Source organism: Gekko japonicus, unplaced genomic scaffold (assembly GCF_001447785.1).
Source record: "Gekko japonicus isolate JY-2015 unplaced genomic scaffold, Gekko_japonicus_V1.1 scaffold40, whole genome shotgun sequence".
NCBI classification, from domain to species: Eukaryota; Metazoa; Chordata; class Lepidosauria; order Squamata; family Gekkonidae; genus Gekko; species Gekko japonicus.
This window is the reverse complement of record NW_015172554.1, coordinates 1,666,258-1,688,528: the sequence shown is the minus strand read 5'-3', so window position 1 is coordinate 1,688,528 and position 22,271 is coordinate 1,666,258. Positions and strand designations below refer to the sequence as shown.

The 22,271-nt window shown below is 48.3% G+C and overlaps 1 protein-coding gene across 1 annotated transcript; it reads left to right on the top strand.

The window, feature by feature from the left end:
- Positions 1-4,126: 4,126 nt before the first annotated feature.
- Positions 4,127-21,935, top strand: LOC107118785 (P2Y purinoceptor 2-like). Its single transcript, XM_015421150.1, has 2 exons — positions 4,127-4,296; positions 20,939-21,935. The coding sequence occupies exons 1-2, from the start codon at positions 4,127-4,129 to the stop codon at positions 21,933-21,935; spliced, it is 1,167 nt and encodes a 388-aa protein (XP_015276636.1).
- Positions 21,936-22,271: the final 336 nt, after the last annotated feature.

The following is a 22,271-nucleotide window of genomic DNA, read 5'->3' as shown; positions in this document are numbered from 1 at the left end:
TACCTTGACTTCCAGAAAACTTCTGATAAAGTTCCTCATCAAAGGCTCCTAAGTAAGCTCAATAATCATGGGATAAAAGGACACGTCCTCTTGTGGATCAAAAATTGGCTACTTAATAGGAAACAGAGAGTGAGTATAAATGGGCAATTTTCACAGTGGAGGATGGTAAACAAAAGGGTACCGTAGGGCTCAGTACTGGGTCCGATGCTTTTTAACTTGTTCATTAATAATTTGGAGTTGGGAGTAAACATTGGAGTGGCTAAATTTGAGGATGACACAAAATTGTTCATGGTGGTGAAAACCAGGGAGGATTGTGAGGCACTCCAAAGGGATCTGTTGAGGATGGGCGAGTGGGCATCAACATGGCAAATGGGGTTCAATGTGACCAAGTGCAAAGTGATGCACACTGGGGTCAAAAATCCTAACTATAAATACACATTGGTGGGGTCTGAACTGGCAGAGACTGAACAAGAGAGAGATCTTGGAGTTGTAGTAGATAACTCACTGAAAATGTTGAGACAGTGTGTGACTGCAATAAAAAAGGCCAATGCTGTGCTGGGGATTATAAGGAATTAAAAACAAATCAGCCAGTATCATACTGTCCCTGTATAAATCGATGGTGCAACCTCATTTGGAATATTGTGTGCAATTCTGATCACCACACCTCAGAAAGGATAACATTGGTAACAGTGCAGAAAAGGGCAACTAGAATGATAAAAGGGTTGGAACACTTTCCCTATGAAGAAAGGTTAAAGCACTTGGGGCTCTTTAGCTTGGAGAAACGACTAAGGGGTGACATGATAGAGGTTTACAAGATTATGCGTGGGATAGAGCAGGTAGAGAAAGAAGTACATTTCTCCCTTTCTCACAATACAAGAACTCGTGGGCACTCAATGAAATTGCTGAGCAGTCAGGTTAGAACGGATAAAAGGAAGTACTTCTTCACCCAAAGAGTGATTAACACATGGAATTCACTGCCACAGGAGGTGGCGGCGGCTACAAACATGGACGGCTTCAAGAGGGAATTGGATAAACATATGGAGCAGAGGTCCATCATTAGCCACAAGGTATAGATAGGAACTCTCAGTCTGGGTCAAGTGATGCGCTGTATTCTTGATGCTGGGGGGGGCAACAGTGGGAGGCTTCTCGTGTCCTGGTCCCACTGGTGGACCTCCTGATGGCCCCTGGTATTTTTGGCCACTGCATGACAGAATGTTGGACTGGATGGGCCATTGGCCTGATCCAACATTGACTTCTCTTATGTTCTTATCCAGCAGGGCTCTTCTTATGTTCTTATGTTCTATTGAATTATAAAGCATTCATACTTTGCATTCCCTATCCACTGATACCCAAGTTATCAAAGAACTAATGAATCCTATAAACAACAGTAAAGTATCCATAAAATAGTGATAAATATCTAAAAGCATTAAAACATTGCTTGCTACCTGATCCTTTAGGCTGGAGCAACCAGGAACTGAGCCCCAGACCTTCTGCATCCAAAGCAAGTACTCTAACAGAGAGCCAGAGTCCAAGCTCAACTTCTATGAGAAGCCACTGGATAGGTAGCCTAGAAATGTGGAGGCAGGCCACCTTCTTGGCCTGAGTGCTGAAAAAATTAAGTCTACCTGTGAAAGAGTCTGTGCCAGAAAGTAAGACTATTTTGATTAGGATCTCAGAGCTGGGTTCAGTTCCCACTCAGCATGAAGCTCATCAAGTGACCTCGAACCAGTCTCTCTCTCTCTCGGTGTAGAAGAAGAGGTTGGATTTATACCCTGCTCTTCACTCAGAGTCACAGAGTGGCTTACAATCTCCTTCCCTTCCTCTCCTCACAACAGATACCTTGTGAAGTAGGTGGGGCTGAGAGAGCTCCGAGAGAACTGCTCTTGAGACAACAGCTCTGAAAGAACAGTGACTGACCCAAGGTCACCCAGCTGGCTGTATGTGGAGGAGTCGGGAATCAAACCCGGTTCTCTCAGATTAGAGTCCACAGTTCCTAACCACTACACCAAACTGGCTCTCAGCCACCTCACAGGTTTATTGTGAGGATAAAATGGAGGAAGGGACGGAGCTATATGATACCCTGAGCTAGCTGGAGGAAAAGTGGGATGGAAATGTATTAAACCCAACAGAGCAGGAATTGTTCCTAAAACACAGATAAATGAAGGGGCCAAACACAATTCCTGAGGGGGAAGAGTACTGGAGCTGTCGCTGAAAAATACCTGCTTCTATTGGATTCCAGTTTTGCATCTACAGGAGATGGTAGATAGTGCAAGACATTCACAGGAGATCTGGCCACGGCAGCGTGGGTTCGTGAGGGAGAAGATGCTCCCTAAGACACTTCAGCTAATGAGGCAGAGGCAACGACACAGAAGCCAGCCAATAGATAGGGATTCTCGTGTGATGCAAGTGATGCAGTGCAGCTATACCTTTCTCTGGCAGCTTGGCAACAGCCTCTGTTTCTATGGTAACAGGATTCCACTATTCTCTCCATGTTGTACTCACTCTCCTTTGAGAAACTTTGCCTCTTTCCTGTCAGCATTCAAATTCTCAGGCATCTCCTGCTCTCATCAGATCGGTCTGATAATCTGGTTTGCTCTTTAAAAAAAAAGCTGGGGTTTTTTTAGTTTACAAATTTAAAGAAAAAACAAAATGGTAAAAATGCAACAGCCTCCAAGAAAGGGGGAAACCACAGACAAAGGAGGATCCTTGAATGTGCAAATCATTTGTCCTCCCATTTATATAAAAGCCTTTTTCTAGTACAGATATTGGATATCCAGAAATATTTTCTGATGTAGTAATCTGTTGTCACGACAATATGCAGAAGGTGACTCCCAGCATCAATCTCTGGCATCTGCCAGTAAAAGAAGTATTGGTGTAGTGGTTAAGTGCATGGACTCTAATCTGGGAGAACCAGGTTTGATTCCCCACGCCTCCACTTGCAGCTGCTGGATGATCTTGGGTAAGCCATAGTTCTGTCAGAGCTGTCCTTGAAAGAACAGTTTCTGTCAGAGTTCTCTCAGCCCCACCTACCTCACAGGGTGTCTGTTGTGGGGAGTAAGCTGCTCTCTGAGTGAAGGGCGAGGTAACTTAATCATCTCAGGAAGTAACTGTTTGGAGAAGACCATTTTCCATCCAAGATCTTGGAGAACCACTGGCAGACATACTAGACAATACCAAGGTCAATGGATCATTGATTTGACTGCGTATCAGGCCAACTTCATAAGTTACCATTTTCAGCAGCAGGAGAGTACTTGCTTTGGATGCAGAAGATCCCAAGATTGGGGAATGTTATTTTCTGCCAGAGGGCCACTGCCAGTCAGAAAAACTAGTATAGAACGAGAATGACAGTATTCAGCCCTCCCTTTCCTATCTCCAGAATGGAGAAAACAATCCCATCCTAACATGCAGGGTTGTTGTGAGGCTTACTGAGACATTTTATGTGAAATAATTCAAGCATTCAAGTATTAAGTGAGTGAACTGTATTGGTATTATATACTCAATCAAGGAGGTATCCACAATGTGTGCCTGTGGATGTGGATGTACCTGATGCGATATCTGTGTGCTAAGCAAGAGCAACTGGGTGCTGAACCTGGAAATGTAGCAATTCATGCTTTAGTCACTGCAGATCCATTTCCTGCCCAAGCTATACTGGTGGATTCTCCAGCATTGTATGTGGCAGTCCCAGGGGTCGGGGAGCAAGCTGGCGCTCTGACCGCTTCTCCTGCAGTGGATTCAGTTGAACTGGAGGCAGATTGTTTTGTGGCAGAAATATGCAGAGAGCGCCGTGTGCTGTGCGTGCACGTCTTCAAGGCGATGCAGTAATAGCACAAGTGGGAATAAGAGGCAGCTTGCAGACAATAAAGGCAGTGCCAGAAAGGGAGCTGGCTACAAGATGAGCAGCTGTGGTAATGCTGCTTGGTATCGCAAGCCCCGGCGCTCGCTCTTCTCCCTTCCTCTCGGGAGAGGTCTTACCGCAGTCGTTCACTCTGCACAATCCCAGACAGCAAAGCCTCTTTTATGACAGTCTTTCGCATCCCTGCATCCCTTTTTGGCCAGAGAAAGTGAGGTGTGCTGGCAAGAGCAGCTTCCCTCTTTCCACTGGACCGTCCTTTGCTCTCCTGCATCGATGTCCCTGGGGCCCAATGAAGCAGACCCCCCGGCCCCCCGAATGGACCCAGCCATCCTCATCTTCCTCCTTTATCTGATGATCCTCCATGAACTGGTGAGTGGCTGGATGGAGTACAAGAAGCAGGTCACCAAACCCAAGAAGAAATCTGGACCCCTCTGGTCTTCCAGGTAAGTCAAATACCAAATTTAAAGGTAAAAGGAGATTGGTCTGAGATGATTTTAAAAAAACTTGTGAGAGACAATGAGGAGGGGCTGCTTTATGTAGTGGATCCTTTTATTTCTTCCTGCTGCTTTCTGAATGGCCACTATTGTTTAGGCTGTGGGACTTCTTGGATTAGAGAACATTTTGACTGTCAAAAGGCATTGGTGCCCCATGCCGTTATTCTCTGCATTAATTAACTTGGAGTCGCCAACCCATTCATCCAATTCTAGTGTTTGAAATTACAAATGCATATTAGAAATCCTCTTTTTAACCTGTATATGTGAATTAAGGAGGAGAATTAAGGGGGGGATCCTGCGTTATTAAACTCTGAATTTGACCTGGTAGTTAATGACTGTCAAAGGGGCAATGAATCTGCAAGAAGGGATGCATGAGCATTGGTGGCTGAAAGCACCTCGAGACAACAACTAGCCCAAGAGAACGTGCATGTGCAAAACATGTGCCACACACGATTGTAATGTGAGTAGATTATACTGGGAGGGTCCATGGCTCAGTGGCAGAATACCTGCCTTGCATGCAAAAGGACCTGAATTCAACCCACAGCATCTCCAGGTAAAGGAATTTGCAGCAGCAGCACTGGGAAATGACTTTTTCTGCTTGAAATCTAGCCAGCTAGGGTCAGCTTTCCTAGGCTAGATAGATGGACCAGTGGTCTGACTCGGTATAAGTCAAGTTCCTCTGTTAACTAGAAGCCAAGCAGGCAAAGGAGTGGCAGGTTAATTCAGACTGATACCCCACTCCTTGCTTTCAGCTCATTGCCAGTCTTGTCATTTTAGCCCCTCCTGACTCACAGCTATAGCAGCCTGGATGACTCTGACTAGCTTGAGCTCATTAGAACTTGGAAGCGAAGCAGGGTCAGCCATGGTTCGTGCTTGGATGGGATTCCACCATGGGGGAGTAGGGTGTCTAAGCGGAAGAGAGCAATGGCAAACCACCTCTTAACACACCCTTGATGTGTCCCCTGCCCCCCCCCAATATACAAGGCCTCCCTGCCCTTACACACTGTGATGTTTCTTCAGAGGCCCTTCCCTCACTAATACATTCTTGCCTCTCTGTATTCTTCCCCTAAAGCCACTGCTACAGCTACGCTTACTATTTTCCAGCTTGTTGTTTTCTGTTTGCCACTTGGGGGCTCCTTGTTTCTTCCTTTCCCAATTCCCTTCCTTCAGCCTCCTCACCACCAATCAGCTCCAGAATGTTCCTCCTGTCTCTAGGTACCATTTGAACCCAATCTTAACTGATTACTTTCTTTCCCTCACAGAACCTGGATTGCAAACATTCAGACAGCTTTGCTCTCTGAGCTGCTGGGACAGTTGCAACTAGTATCCCTTTGCCATTCCACTTGCTCAGCTAATCATGGAATCAAAGAGTCGGAAGGGACCTCCAGGGTCATCTAGTCCAACCTCCTGCACAATGCAGGAAATTCACAAATACCTTCCCCCCAACACACCCCCAGTGACCCCTGTGCCATGCCCAGAAGATGACAAAAAAAACCCTCCAGGATCTCCAGCCAAACTACGGTAGCCTGGAGAGAAATTGCTTCCTGTCCCCAAAGTGGCAATCAGCATTTCCCTAGGCATGTAAGAAAAGGCCATGAGAACTAAGCACTGATCCATGTCTGCAACTTCATCAACACAACAGAGATACGATAATATAGAGATACCACCTTTATTTTTATATTTTATTGCTCAGTCTTTTGAAAAGGAACTCAGGAAGGATGACAAGCCACGGGTTATCCCATAATCACTGCTACATCGTAATAGTAAAGTGGGTGGCCTAGATCAATCATGAAGGCAGCAAACAGAAGCCACCCACAGACAAGGGAAGGGTTTCTGCATATGCGGGGATTTCCCCAGGTAGGAAGAACGGATGACTACTTGTAAATGAAGGGAGGGGGAAGAAAAGAAGCAAAATGAGTAGAAGGGGACTGAATGTGCTCTCACACAAGGCTGGCAACCCCCAGCACATGTGCCAGCTGTGGCACACCAGACCATGCATGGCACCCAGCACCAGGCCACCAGCCAAGCAAATGAGGCACTGGGAACACTGCTGGGAGACTGTGGTGCAGGAGAAGACACGGCTCAGGCCCATCATTGCTTCCCAGACCTGGACAGCACCAGAGCAACGGAAGGCAATGGGAGTGGCTGTCAGGATCCACAGCAAAACAATGAAGTACATGCTTCCAGGAAGGTTTTACTTTTATTGAAAAGCCATAGATGCAATAACATGAACACTGTTAGGAATGGCGGGCTCTCTATGCGCATAATAGGATATAGGGCATTCGTATGCGCCCCCCTTTAGCAATACCCAATTATATGGGCTCCCACGTGCGGGATTCGGGAAAGTTTCTAACGGTAGCAAAAGCTGGGAACCGGAACGATCCCACAGAAGGTAGACACCACACTCCTCCAGTACCTCTTTACAGATAAGCGTTGCAGCTGGCAAGCAATTAAGCACATGGAAAAGAAATGCAAAACAATTAGACCTTCTCTCCCTACTCATGGCAGCTTAGCTGACAGTGGCGGAGGGAATTCCCCCCTCCCCACCAGGGGGAACGGGACCCCTATACATTGCCCCTCTCTCCCAAGCGATATGATTTTGACTCCACGCAACCATGTGATACATGCCTAGTGGTGCTCATATGAATTCTGCTACCCAGTGCCAGGTCCCGCCCCATGACATCACTGCATCCCCCACCTGTGACATCATCAGGCCCTGCCTATTGCATCACCCGGTTTGAGACGATGGGGACCTGATACGTCTACCCCCTTCCCCGTAACATTTGGAGCCACGGAGCTGAAATGTCTGTCCTCAGTGATTACACACATGCACGCACACACATTTTATCATCAACAAGCAGTCTGTGGGGTATGTTTTCCTGACGGTCATTTCTTAAGACCACCTGGCCCTCTGCAGATGGACAATTTGCACTACAATCCTAAAGGGCTGGCACGGTGGGTCTTGCAGAAGGGTCTGATATGTGTATTTTAATGTCATTCTGTGTGGTTTCTCAGTCGAGAGCTTTCACGTTTTTATCTTGCGTAGTTTAATGGGTGTTTTGGTTTTGTTACCGGGACTGTGGTAATTTATGGCCCTGCAGCTAGGCTGCTGCATTGTTCACTGCCTTGAGTCCGAGGAAATAAATGCGTTTCTTGTCATACGCTAGCGGCCCCTTGCCATCACACATCAGTGGAATCAGACTGGCCTGAGAGCACCACATCTCACTGAGAAAGCACATGGCCTAATGACAGACAGGGAGGATGAGCTTAGCGGCAGACAATGAAGCCTGAAACGATGGGCTCAGCTGTTGGTGGGGCTGCTGTCTTTTGAAAGGGCCACTGTGGCTGTCTCTTGAGCCCGCAACTGAACAGCGCACCATTAGGGATGCCAGCTCCAGGTTGGGAAATACCTGGATATTTGGGGGGGTGGAGTCTCAGGAGGGCAGGATTTGGGGAAGGGAGGGACCACAGCAGGGCATGATGCTATAGAGTCCCCCTTCCAAAGCAGCCATGTTCTCCAGGGCAACTGATCTTGGTCACCTGGAGGTCAGCTGTAATCCCAGGAAATCTCCAGCCACCACCTGGAGGCTGGAAACCAAAGAGAGAGATCACGGGATGGAAGCTGAAAGGAAGCAAACCCACCGTGATCTACAGTTCCAAAAAAAAGTTCTTCACAGACTTGTAAATTCTTTTTCCAATATTCAGCTTCCTGGAAGCAATTCAAACGGCATCAACACCAACGGACCATGCGTAGTACATCTCGTTTCATGTATAACTTTATTGAAGTGGGTGGCGTTGAAATACCTATATAATATTAATTCATTTGGCAAGCACCCTAGTCATATCTCATAGTGACATTCATCAAATCCATTAGTGTGATTTGAGATATGACTTGGGTGCTTGCCAAATGAATTAATATTATATACGTATTTCAACGCTACCCACTTTATTTATTTTATTTATTTATGTTTTTATTTGTATCCCGCCCTCCCAGAGGCTCAGGGCGGCTCACATGCGGCAAAGCCGAGATATAAAATACAATAAAACATGTAACAGAATAACAACATTTAAAACCACAATAGAAATCTATGCTACATCACGGTGCTGTAATCTTCCTATGTCAATTCTTCCAAGATGGGAACAACCACCCCAATTTTGGCGGCCAGCTATCTCGATAGCGCGGTCTCCCACACCCTGTCTGTAAACTCCTGCCAGGCAATGTTTACCCCCCTTTAGTGGGGGCAGCCGATGACACACTACCGCGGTGGTGGGGTAGTGGCGGCGGTGGCTCCTACTCATAAGCCTGGCAGAAGAGCTCTGTCTTGCAGGCCCTGCAGAACTGCGCAAGGTCCCGCGGGGCCCGGATCTTTGATAAAGTTATACACGAAACGAGATGTACTATGCATGATTCGTTGGTGCTGATGGCGTTTGAATTGCTTCCAGGAAACTGAATATTGGGAAAATAAATTACAAGACTGTGAAGAACTTTTTTTTGGCACAATACATCACGGTTGTTTGCTTCCTTTCAGCCACCTGGAGACTAGCAACCCTACATACCATATAAGAACGTAGGCATAGCCCTCTCTCTGATAGGCTACTACATACAAGCCTTGTTGTACCTGCTGGACTGCATCTTGGTGGAAAGTGCCGTCAAGTCACAGCTGAGATATGGTGACCCTGTGGGGCTTTCAGGGCAAGAGACATTCAGAGGTGGCGTGCCATTGCCTGCCTCTGCATCACGACCCTGGTATTCCTTGGTGGTCTCCCATCCAAACACTAGCCAGGGCCGATCCTGCTTAGCTTCCGAGACTTGACAAGATCGGGCTAGCCTGTGTCTTCCTACATGGAGGGTTTTTGGTTTGTTTGTTTTAATGTGGGGGAACCATTAAAATGCAAATCCCCATCCAAAGTCTGCAGCATGGTGCAGTTTAGAAATTCTCTCTCTTCTGCCCCACCCCTAGCAGAGCACCCAGTTCTCTGTTACTTGTAGAACAGCCACAGAGGGAAACCTTTCGCTCTTAACTTGTCCACTGATCTCTGTTATTGGAAATGGGATTATTATTGCTAGCACCTTTTAATATTGTTATTGTTATGGTTTTAAGATTGCTATTTTATGCATTGTAGTTTTTATGTTATTGTAAGCCGCCCTGAGCCAGCCATGGCTGGGAGGGCGGGGTATAAATATAATAAATAAATAAATATAATAAATAAAATTGATTGACAGTGGGCGCAGGACAGACAAAACTGACCATTGACTTATGGAACTCACTGCCACAGGAGGTAGCGGTGATGGCCACTGGTGTAGATGGCTCTGCGGGTTTAACCCCTTCCAGGGCTGCAAAGGAATGCAAACTGTGTCCTCCGTCCGGTCCCCTCCAGGAGGAGCTTCAGCCAGGCCGCCCTCCCGCCACGCCCCCCCTTCATCTCCCCCTCTGCTGCCCGGTGCAGAGAGTTCCTCTCGAGCAGGCTGAGCCAGGAGTGGGGGGGGTACAGAAAAGAGAAGGGGGCTGTGTTGTTTGTTTTTAAACGAGGTGTGTGCATGCGCCGTTGGGAGCTTGTGCGCATCCCGTGGAGACTTGGGGGGGGGAACCTTTTAGCAACGGGACATGGGTGGGCGCCGGATGCCACGAGCTACCACCGGAAACGTGATCAGGTGCCTGCCCTTGCCCCGCGGTTTCCGGAAACTAGTACCTCGGAGGTACTAGTTTTTTACCCCGCATCTTCGGCGGGAAGCCTCGGGTTTGCCACGGGAGCTCCACGCTTCCCAGATGTGGCGCTGTGATCGCACCTGGAAAATCTGCCTATCTTCCGTCTCTGTAGCGTGGCTAATGCTCCGTGTGACCGCAGCCCCTGTTTACATTTTGTAATTTACCAGGTTGAAAAATTCACCCTCTCTTTGTGCAGAATGTTGAGGGTGGTTTTTTAAATTAATATGCCCTCCCCACAAATGTGAATGAACTCCATGAGCGCTCAAGGAATTCCATGAGCGCTCTCCCAGTTTTTTAATGTATTATATTCTGCTGCAAGGGGGCTACTAATTTGATTTGGGAAGTCATGCAAGAGGCGGGGATATTTAACTGTGGTCTTGATATAAATCCCTCCATCAGCTGCTATTTGTTCAGAGGGAGCAGGTGTGATAGAGGCACCTGAATCCCATCCCCCCTGGGCAACCACTGGCACCTACGAGGGGGCAACTGAGAGCAGGAAAATGGCACACAAGGAGAAAAGTTAAGCATCCCAACCTCTTTATGCCTTTCCCTGCTCCAATTAGCAGCATGTCTGATTATAGGGTGTAGACTTTCCAATTTCCGGGGGGGGGGGCTGGGGCAGAGGCATTGCTTTGCTAGGAGCAAGGGTGGCTCCCGGGGGAGGCTGAGCACCTTCCTGAAAATTTCGGCGGGGGCTGAAGCCCCGCCGCCCCCACGAAGATTACTCCTATCTGAAAACTACATGAATTTCCTGATAAGGTGTCCCTGGGCCCTTCAGTGTTCAGCATGTAGAGTATACATAAATTCGGAATTAGAAAAGTGACAGATCGGGAGGAAAATATCAAAGTGTCATATGTGAAAATGGTGACGGTGGTTCCTTTTATTCTTCCAGCCCTTCCTCCCGTACGAACCACTCCAGCTTTTCACAGCCCTTGGTTCACACAGCACGGAGGGATCGGTACAGAGACTGGAGGAAGCCAGGCCGAATCCTCAGGAAGGTGTGAAGGCCTCTCTCGAGTCTAACATGAGGCTCAGTCAAGCGACAGACCACGAGGGATGCTGCACCCCTAGGAAGCTTCCAGGCTGACCCTGACCATTTGCCTTCTGTCTTGCAGTATCCAAGGAGGAAAGATCTTTCGGATAATGTGTGCTTGTTAGATCTCCATTATGGTCTCTTCTTCCTAAGAGTGACCACGTTCAACTGTTATCAGCCAGCCAAGTCTAGGAGAGGAAAGAGCAGGGGTCATTTGGGGGGGGGGACACGGGGGGACGCCATCCCCCCGGGTGAGGTGCAGGAGAGCGGGGCCTGGAGCTCCCTGCTGGTGCCTGCTGGAGGTCGCCGCCGGCTGTGGGGAGGACACACTTCTGGTGATGTCAGGGGGTGTGGCATATGCTAATGAGTTATGCTAATGAGTCCCCCTAGCTCCTTTTCTACGAAATGACCCCTGGGAAAGAGAGAAACTGGGGAAAGAGAGAAACTGGGGAAAGAGAAACTGCAGCAAAGAGACTGTGCACCGAGATGTTCAGGAGGCACGGGGTGGGGGGGAGGCTATTCACTTCTACAACCCTGAAGAGAGTATTCCGGGAAAGCCTGTTGACTGCCAGTCACATGTGGTTGTTCTCCCTTGCTCTAGCTCTGGCACATGAGACAGAGACAGACAGAGAAAAGTGAACCCTTGCAGGAGGCGAAATGAAAGTCAGTCTGACCTCATTTAGTGCCTGGTTGAGGAAGTGACCAGACGCAGTGGAGGGGAAATCTCAAGCGACATGTGGCATAAATGCTAAGTCATGTAGTGGGTGGGAATCAAAATGTGAATCTGCAGTCTTAAATGTTGGTGCTTTTATTTTAAATTAAATTTATCTTAGCATATGCATTTACCACTTCTCAGATTTGGGGGGGGGGGGGCCCTCCAAGGTGGCTAACCAAAAAAATTAGACCAATAAACTAAAACAGTCATACTCAAAAGATGAATAATTAACCTAAGCACTCTCTGTGTACCTTATTCTGAGACTGGCCCCAGAGAGCAGATCTTTAAAAAATCCTCATGAGCTAAATACCAAGCAAACAATGTAAAGAATGGGGAGACCTTTCTGAAAAACTGGGGAAACCTCCAGGTTGGCAGAAAAATTTGAAAACTTAGACTTTTTTTAAAAAAGGAAAAGTGATATCTGCCCATGCACAGACATGGCAACTCAAACACAAAATGTTGACCGAGATCTCACAGGTTCCCAGTCAGCCTTGTGGAGTGGTCAGGCGACCCCTTACAACCGAGCATCTCCCAAAAATGAGGGAGGGTGGGGGAAGGGGGTGGGGGGGCCGGGGGGGGGGGGAGGCAGTATGAGAGAAGGAGCCAGAGTTGGCAAGAGGAGAAGTGGGAGGGAGGCAAAGGTGGCGATGAAGGGCATGGTGGGCAAGGAGGCGGCAGTGGGGAATAGTGGGGAATAGTGGGGAAGTGGGGAATAGTGAGAGGATGGGGCCAGTGTTCCCTCTAAGCTGAGTTAGTGTGAGCTAGCTCACAGTTTTTAGCCTCCGGCTCACACATTTTTGTCTTCGCTCAGGAAGGATGGCTCCATGGCACCCCTTGTGAGTTCTTCATGGGTTCCGTATTTGTGCAATGACAGAAGCAATGGAAACACATTTAAATTTGTTAAAGGGAAATGGGGGGGGGAATGTCTTCCCTTGCCACCTAAAAGACAACACCCTTACATTTTGCTGTGGAAACTTAATTATGACCTGATGCCCTGCAGCACCTTGGAGACGAATACATGTATTGCAGCATAAGTGTTCATGGACTGGAACCTATTTTGGCAGTGGATCCTCGTAAAGCTTCTTCCAAAACAGAGGTCTTGTATGGTCCACAACGACAGACTAATGACTGCAGACTACAACAGACTAAAGTGGCTGCCCTGATAGTTTGCATATCTGCACGCATGAAGCTGCTTCACAGCAGGCCAGCGCAAGTCAGAACTGCAGCTAACATGAGCCATCTGCAGTGGGGGGAGCAGGTACAAATGCATTGGCCCCACCCCCTGCCTATGCATGATTGCTGGCCTGTGAGCATGCTGGCTATGCATGTACAAAAGTATACATTCCTTTGGTCCAATTTCAAAAGCAGTGCACATAATGTCAGCTGCAAAAGACTAGTGGCTCTTGAACTAGCAACTTGAGGGATGTGGGACAGGGATTCAGCATATGTTCCACCCTCCAACTTTAGCCGAATGTAAAAACTTCACTGAGACCATCCTCTCTGCACCAGTAGGCCAAAGCAAGTCAGGTGACTGGAGGCCAATTATAACCTTCCTTGCCTTCTGGTTCTTAGTCTCACAGGAACTACATCTGTGAACCACTGAGCTGTGCACAATGCAACACCCATGTAGTAGTGTGGCTTTTATATCAGCCCAGAGAAATGGAAAAAATAGGAGACTCTTTGCTCTGCTGTTGAGCCACTGTTAGTGACATGCTGAAAGTTCACAAATATTTCTAGTATAGATTTTTACTGCTCATAGGATTTGCTTTTATCACAAGCTGGGCATCCTTGTTCTGAAACTCTTACTCTGTTCAAAACCAGACATGTTCGGAGGTGATGCCCCACTTTGGCATCTGAATGGTTGCACTCATGAGACCAGACAACTGAAGCCAGTTGCTAGTAGGGATGCTCAAACATATATCAATCTGGTTCATAGTCTGTTCACCAATTGCGAACAGGAAGCCAGTTTTACATTGATCAGTTTGGGTGATTGTGACAAGTTCAAGCCTGTTCATCAAGTTAGTTTTCACATACTACAGTGACACTAACACTTTTCATGTATGCACATTTTCACACAGCCTAATGGGAGTCCTATTCCTCCCCCCAGACCTGTTGTTGCAACAACCAAGAAACACTGAGGAAATTGAAGTATTGTCATCTGGTGCTTAAGAAATTCTGCATTAATATTATGTCTTGGATGTGCATTTTCGCACTGCCTTTTGGGAGGCATGGTTCATTCCCCCCCCCCATTATTTAATCAGCTAATGCAACCCTCCATGGCCCTGGATGGAATTATTTCCCCCTGTGCAAGGAGATGAAACTAAAGGCATGGCAAGGAGCTGAAACTCTGCCACTGTAAGGAAATGAAACTCCTCCACCACTGATGCTGTGCAGCTGCAAAGCTGTTCGACAATCATTCAAGGCAGACAGCAGACAGGAGAACAGATGGGAATTTTGGCATATGGGTGATTGTGGTTGCTGAAGATGGTACGTTCACCAATCAAATGTGTTTGCTGTGACTAGCAATAGTTGCTATTTTTGGCATATGGTCAAATCATGATTGTTTTCATTGCTCTCTGTGAGGAACTGTCTTTCCTTCCTGATAGCTGAAAATGGCTTGGAGGTTTTCAGCATGGCACGGTAATTTACAGAAGTCTGGCCTTCTTCTGTCCACAATCCAGCAACCTGATCATCATGATGGAAGTGTCATGCAGTTGCTTATGCAAAGTACTGCTGCCTACCGGCCCCTTCTCTACAATTCCCAAAATGCACTGCAATAATGCGCATGTGCCAAAATATTTCCAGCCACTAATATTTATAATTCCTCACAAGGGAGGCTCATAATCAGTGTCCCAAATACAATTTAAGCAGAAGAAAATTCGCCCATTGCAATGCCCATAAATAGCTGATAGGCAACAGCCTATTACACACTGGTGTTTTCCCTTGCTTTCACTGTGCATGTCTGTCAGGGTTCCCCCCCCCCCAATTCTGCATTGTTTTCCCTCCCTTCAGTGCTCAGTTCGCTTTCAGTTTGCTGTTTGCCTGTATTTTCTGCGAGTGCTTTTGCAGTGGTTCCCCCCCTTGCTTTGCTTCCAAACCAAAGGTTATTCAAAAGCATACAGAGTCCCTCTGATTCCCCCCACCCACCCCTTCTTGGCCCCGTGGAGGCCACTCCTCTGCTCCCACTGAGGTCCTTCCTCCCACTCATTATTGGTCAGTTTCGCGCTGGCCACACCCCTGCTTGGTGCTGGTGGGCGGGTGGTGGGGTGGTTTGTGTCTTTGGCAAACGCCAGCCTCTTTTCCAAGCCCTGGAGAGCTGAGAGGGGTGTCTGTTTCCCCTGGTCCCCCATTCCCCCTTTTGTGAAATAAAAGCGGATGGTGGTGAACTCTGCTGATCAGCATTCTCTGAGTTTGGCAGCCAGAGCTCGGGGAATAACATGGTCCTTTTTATCACTCAGAGAGAAGGGGAGGACAGGGAGAAAGAGGCAGAGGGGGAAAGTGGGGAGAAGAGAGAGAGAGAGTGAGAGAGAGCAAAAAGACTAGAGGGGGAGAGACAAATAGACCCTCAGTGCGTACCTGTGTGCTGGGGAGAATTACATCACCAGTGTACCAAATGTCAGCTCCCCGAAATCATGAGGAAGACCCCCTAATCCCTTTGCTACATGCCACGCCCCCTTCCATGAGAGAGAGTCTCTAAGGCCTCCAGTTCTCCCCTCCCTCCCCAAGGCAGATGGCCTGTACCATTTCCATGGGGAGAACTGGACTGGAAGGGGAAATCCAGAGAGCCTGGTGAGTTACAGAGGGAGAGGTGCTGTTGGCCCATGGATCCCACCTCTCAGTGTGCCCCTCACCTGCAGGGCCATGGCCACTGGCATTCCCCCTCCAAAACACTTTTCCCTCCGGCACTCCTCCAAGGGAATGCACCAAAGTGGTGGCACTATGTCGAGTGAGACAGGCTCACATCTTGCCAGCACTCAGATTCAGCTGCACGGAGCTTTGTCTGGGGCTCACAGCCTTCCCCTGCCACCACCTGCCCGCCCACCTTGCTCCTTTCTCCACCCCTAAATGGGCAGTGAATGAGTGCAGCATGATAATTAGCTCCATTAGTGGTGAGGGGGGGCAGCACTGGGGCCGTTGTTTTGACTGCTGCTCACCAAGTCCTCTCCCCCCCCCAGCTTTTCAGAAAGATTTTGAGCCAGGCAATAGGAGAAGGGGAGGAGAAGACACCCACCCCCCTAATTGGAGGGTCCCTCTGGAACGGAATGGGGGGAGGGGACAAAGGGGAAAAGAGCTGCCTTGGCTGCAAGGCAAGAGGAGAACCTGGAGCACACAGTTGGCTGGGGACAGAGCAGAGGATTGGGACTGAAGCATTCTTCAATTGATGCCGTGGCTGATAACACAGCAGAGAATCCCCTAGTGCCCAGCAATATGGGGCTTCATAGCTGCTTGTAAGTTTCAGGAAAAGTATGGTCAGTTTCTAGAGTGGATTTCCCCCTTTTGTTTGGGTTCCTTTCCCTTCCCTTTCAGTCAATGAACCACTGCTAACAGGCATGCACAAAGCTTGAACCACGAGGATTTAAATGGAAAGTGTTCGTTGGATGCTACTGCACAGCTGCAACAGGACACTTGCTTAATTAAAAAAAAACAACCATTGGATGCCACCTCCCACATGTCACAAGTGACTTTCCCACCCCAATTAAGAAAAACTGCATTTTTTTTGGTTGCAGCTGCAGAATAAATACAGAGAAATACACCAGAGAAAAAAGAATAGTCCATACGGCAGGCACTGCTTGACTGCTCGGATTCTCTGCAGTAAGCTGCAGTAAGCTGTGCGTGCAGGAAGGGCCTACATTTGGTTTGGTGGATCACAAGTGATACAGGTGCATGTTACCCCTCCCCCCCTTTAAAACCTTCCTCTATGGCCATTCTCCAGGAGCAGCTCATGGCGGACTGAATGACACAAAAGCACATTTGAGCACCAGCATGCTCAAGCAGTGGGAAGTCACTTTATTTAGTCATGGGAAGTTGAAAGGAAATCAACTGAAGAACCAAAGTGACTGCTGCCCACTACCCCAAAAGGCAGAAACCGGGCAGGTTCTGAACACAGCAAGGGCATTCGAGTCTCCGAGTGATGATCACCTGCTTTAATTTTTCCTTTTGATCAGCGGTGGTGAGTATGAGTTTTAGCAAGCCCACATCCCTATTAGAAGGGCTCACTTCTGCTTTGGCCCGTCGTTACCCAACTCCCAGAAGAAGTGGAATTGGGTGTGAGGAGACCCACTGCATCAAAATCAGGGAACCGAAATGACGGCAGAGATCCTGACAAACAAAAGAAGACTCCAACGTCAGGCCAACCACAGCAGTACCTCTTCTTCTTTTGCCTCATATCAACAAAGACAGCAATAAAATAGTCAATGAAAAGACACCTGACTGGAATGAGAGGCGAGCACTGGGGAGGGTGGCAAGGCCCGCAGAGCAATATGAACACTGGTGTGCATGAAGGTGAGCTGGGTTTTTGGACAGTCGGGCTAGAATCCAGGCCTGGGTTGGGGTGAGAGGGTCTAACCCAGAATCCCTGCTTTTGTGTCTCGGACGGTTACTGGCACAGGAGATCTAGGAGCAGGGGCAATATATTTTGAAGAAGAAATCAGGCAGCTCATGATGTGCAGATCAGGTGATTTCTTTCTTGCTTTACAGCAGTGGCCTCCAATAGGGTGCCCATGGGGGTCGCGGTGCCAGCTGATCTAAAGCACGGCCCTCCCTGGCTTTCTCCTTCTGCAAAACGTCAAGCCAGTCCTGACCAATGTTCCCTCTAAGCTGAGTTAGTGTGAGCTAGCACAAAGTTTTTTAGCCCCCAGCTCACAGATTTTTGTCTTAGCTCAGGAAGGATGGCTCCAGAGCAAACTAATTTATGCAGCAGCCAAATTGCTCGCTCACAACTTTAATGCCAGGAGCTCACAAAGTAGAATTTTTGCTCACAAGACTCCACAGCTTAGAGGGAACATTGGCCCTGACTGTCCTCCACCTCACTCAAGCAGAAGGCACTTCAGAACAGCATCAGCATTGTATTTATACCCCACCCTTCACTACCCGAAGGAGTCCCAGAGTGGTTTACTATCTCCTTTCCCTTCCCCTCCCCTGTGAGGTAGGTGGGGCTGAGAGAGCTCTCGTGAGAACTGTCCTTGAGAGAACAGCTCTGAAAGAACTTATGACTGGCCCTAAGTCACACCAGCAGCTGCATGTGGAGAAGCGGGGAATCAAACCCAGTTCTCCCAGATTAGAGCCCGCACTTCCAACCACTACACCAAACAAAGATATATGACTTGTGAGTGGATAGAAGCTGTGGGATATGAAAGAATCATAAAAATGTGGCAGAAAGAGCTCAGTTTGAGTGGACTGAAATATAGGGGTTTATATCTATATACTATTAGCCCTGCATGCCCCCCCCTCCATCTGCAGATAGCTAAATCTGCAGATTGAAGCCACACGGAGGCGAAACAGATTTTCCAGCAAACCTAAGGCACTGAAATTTTTTAAAGAATACACAGTGAGGTTTAAATCCCCCAAAAAGTAAAGCAAAAAAAAATAATCAAAGTAAGCACTTACTCAGGTGGTCAGTGGTGGGGCAGGGGAACCACGCTGAGTTCAGGGGCGGCAGAGCAGCCAGGGAAGCCTGACTGGGCACAACGTCATGAGCTGCACAGCCCAGGAGCACCAATGAGCCTAGCTGAGCCCAGAAGGAGCCGCTCCAGGCTGGCCCAGGAGCAGAGGTCAGCAGCCACAGTGCATGAAGACGGCAGCCACCCTGAGCCCAGCTAGGGGGGCGGAGGAGGTCGGCAGTTGCACTGAGCCTGACCACAGCGGAGGAGGACGCTGGGCTCAAGAGTTGGGGGGTGAAAAGTACTGGGTTCGACGCATGGAGGACTCAGACCACGACATGCGTTCAGACGCGTTTATTGTACTTCACAACAAGACACACAAAATGGCCCGGCAAGGCCAACTATATACACCTGGCACACCTCTGTTCCCATTGGAGGGTTTGAATCTCCCGCCAAGGGTGCTATTGGTGGACTCCGAGTGGACGAGGATCCTAGGTCCCCTTTGTGTTTGGGGACCAAGCTCCTGCTATAACTGCGGACCCCTGGTGGCGGTCCGCGTACGTAACAGGGGGCTTGGGGCTGCACCAGGCTTCGAGATGGGGAGGATTTAGGGTTTCCTCCCTGCAAGTCTCCCCCCCCCCAGCTGTAAGGAGGAAAAGGGGGGATATCAGCAGCTATGGGTGGAGGGATTCACTCACCCAGGAGTATTGCTTCCCTTTGTCAATGAGCCTGCAATTCTGACAGAAGGGACTCAAGATGATCAACCTGTGGCATTTTGCTTCAGGAAGACTGTCAAAAATAAATCAAAACGTGTCCAGAAATTGTTGGCTTGGGCAAACTGGCAGATGTTTGCCATCATGCCGTCACGCCCGTGCTTCCTATAAAATGGCATTGAAAACAGTTATTGAAATATGAATCCAGCAGTATTCCCGCTAAGTCATGTTGTGTGTTCAACTACTGTACTGTGAACGGGAGTTAAATCCTTTGACGACAGCCAGAAGCACGTTTGCGTGCCGTTGGAAATGACAACCTTGGCCTAGCAAGAGAGAACAGTGGGGAACCCACAAGACGCGTTGAGAGAAGGGAAATCCCATCCTCTCCTCGCTGGCTTACTGGTCCGCCCACTCACCGGCTCCCACTCCCCCCTTGCCTGCCCACTTCCATTGCTCAAACAGTGGTGTCAGGGGTCGGGGCAGATCCCACTCCTCCTCCACCCACCTGACTGCTACCTCTGCCGCTTCTTCAGTGGGGGGGTGGCAGTGGTGGCTCCTGCTCCGTCCCTGCCCACCAACCCGCCATGCCACCGCCTCTGCAGCTCACATGGTGGCAGAGTCTTCCACTCCTTTTCTGCCCACCCACATTGCCACTCCTGCTCCTTCCCCACCGATACTACCACCACTTCCATGGCTCATGGGGCAGTGGGGGGCTGGTGGTGATTCACACTCCTGCTCCTCGGCTGGCCTATGGAAGTGTCTGCCAGATATGGCCCTACCTCACAGGCAATGTTCCCTCTAAGCTGTGGAGTCTTGTGAGCAAAAATACTACTTTGTGAGTTACTGGCATTAAAGTTGTGAGCAAGCGATTTGGCTACTGCATAAATTAGTTTGCTCTGGAGCCGTCCTTCCTGAGCTAAGACAAAAACGTGTGAGCCAGAGGCTAAAAAACTGTGAGCTAGTTCGGACTAACTCAGCTTAGAGGGAACACTGCTCACAGGGTGTCTGTTGTGGGGAGGGGAAGGGAAATGAGTTTGTAAGCCACTTTGAGACTCCGAGTGAAGGGCGGGGTATAAATCCAATCTCTTCTTCTTCTTCTTCGTCTTCTTCTGTCTACTGCTTCTACTACAAGGGGGGCGGATATGGTCTTCTGTTTGTGGGAGATTTAAACCCCCTCTCTTTTTATTTATATTTTTACTTTTCAGTTTTTTCTGCAAACCTGAAGGTTCCCTCAAGTTTCTAAAAAGATCTCCTTTCTCTCTCTACATGGCCCTTATCTGCTGATTTAAGTATCCTCAGATGGGACCATGTTGAGAATTTAATATATTGATGATTGTCAAACACTGAGGAAATGATAGACATAACCAAGTTAACAGCCTCTTTTTTTTTCAATGCTTTGATATATGGTGGTGACTTTTAATCTGCTCTGTAGGAAAAGGAAGTATGTACGTTCGGCTTAATAAAAACCAGTGAATGAGGCTTCTTGTTCCTTTCGATGGACTCTTACTTCTGCAACTCTTCTACGAATAGACTAGTTTTATTCACCGCAAAGGATGAGCAAGGCTAACAAGTTTCCACCTTTTTTTTTTCCTGAGGTGGTCTTTTTTCAAAAAGCTCTATAAAGAAGAGGGAAGCGTGCATGCACAGATCATGTGCAAAGAACAGTAGAGGGACAATGATGGAGAGAACACTACCCAGCTATGTGAATTGCCCTGTTGGAAATGTACCCTTTGGAATGCCTCTGGTGTTGCTCTGATAAGCAAGAAATCCCAAATCTACCTGGTGCCTCCCTTCCTTTCATCTATATTTCTGGATTCCTGCAGACACATGGATACCTCTTCTCAAGCTTATGAAGCTGCAAAGAACGTCTCCAACAGCACGGAGTGTCAGTTACAGAAGTCGCATTTGGCCATTCCACTCCTCATAGGGATTCTGTCTGTGGGCTGCCTGGTCTTCAACAGCATCAGTCTGTGGATCTTCTGGTTCAAACTCAAGCGCTGGAACTCCAGCATCATGCTGCAGTTCAACCTTGCCTTGGTGGATGCTAGTATCCTTCCCATCACCCCTCTGATGGTGGCCTATTTCATTCTTGGCAATCACTGGCCCTTTGGGGAGTTCCTCTGCCAGTTCCAAGCCTTCATGCTGGGCACCCACCTCTACGGCAGCATCTATTTCCTGATGCTCATCAGCGTCCACCGGTACCAAGCCATAGTCCATTACAGTGCCAAGTCCCTCTGGAGGAAAAAGACCTTCTGGAAGAAACTCATCTGGGTCTTCTGGGTCCTTCTCTTCCTACAAGGGTTGCTGTTCTTCTTCCTCATCAAGACATTGGACTTGGATGGCTCCAGAAGGTGCCTCACCACTTACCGGTCAGAGCTGTCCCACGTATTCCTGATCTACAGCATCGTCCTGATGGTCCTTTGTTTCCTCCTACCCTTTTGCATCTCCATGGCTTCCTATGTGATGCTGGGGGCCTACATTGCCCAAATCAGCAAAGCCACCCTCCAGGGTCGAGTGATAAAGACCAAATCCATACAAATGATCACTGTTGCTCTGGTGATCTTTGCCATTTGTTTCATGCCCTACCACATCTGCAGCACATTGGCCACCATTCTGAAGCATTATGGGATGCCCTGCGAATCGCTGCGCCACATAGAAATCAGCTATTACGTTTCTTTGGTCTTCACCATGGTCAACTGTTGCCTCGATCCTTTCATCTACAATTTTGCCAACGAGAATTTCAACAGGTCCTTCTCCAGAACCCTCAGAAGATTCTTCTCCTCGAAGCAACGCAAATGCGCCTCAGGAAAGGATCAGTAAGAGATTAAAGAGGAGGAGAAACAAAGCTGGGTAAAATATCAGCACCGGCTGAAGTAAGAAAAGCCCTACGGTTGAATTACATCCTGGGACTGGGCTTCAATAAGGGTGACACATCTATATATCTAATCATCAAGTGTGAGTTAATTGGCAGCTATCCAAATCAGCAGAAGGGGCCCACGCTGATAGAAGGGAGATTTTCAAATTTGGGGGACCTCTCAAGTTTTCAGAAAAATTTGAAAATTTAAAAAAATTATATGGGGGGGTTTAATCCCCCCAAACAATAAATTTTTCTGCACATGGGCAGATCACTTTCCTGAACCGCTTCCTGGATCTTTG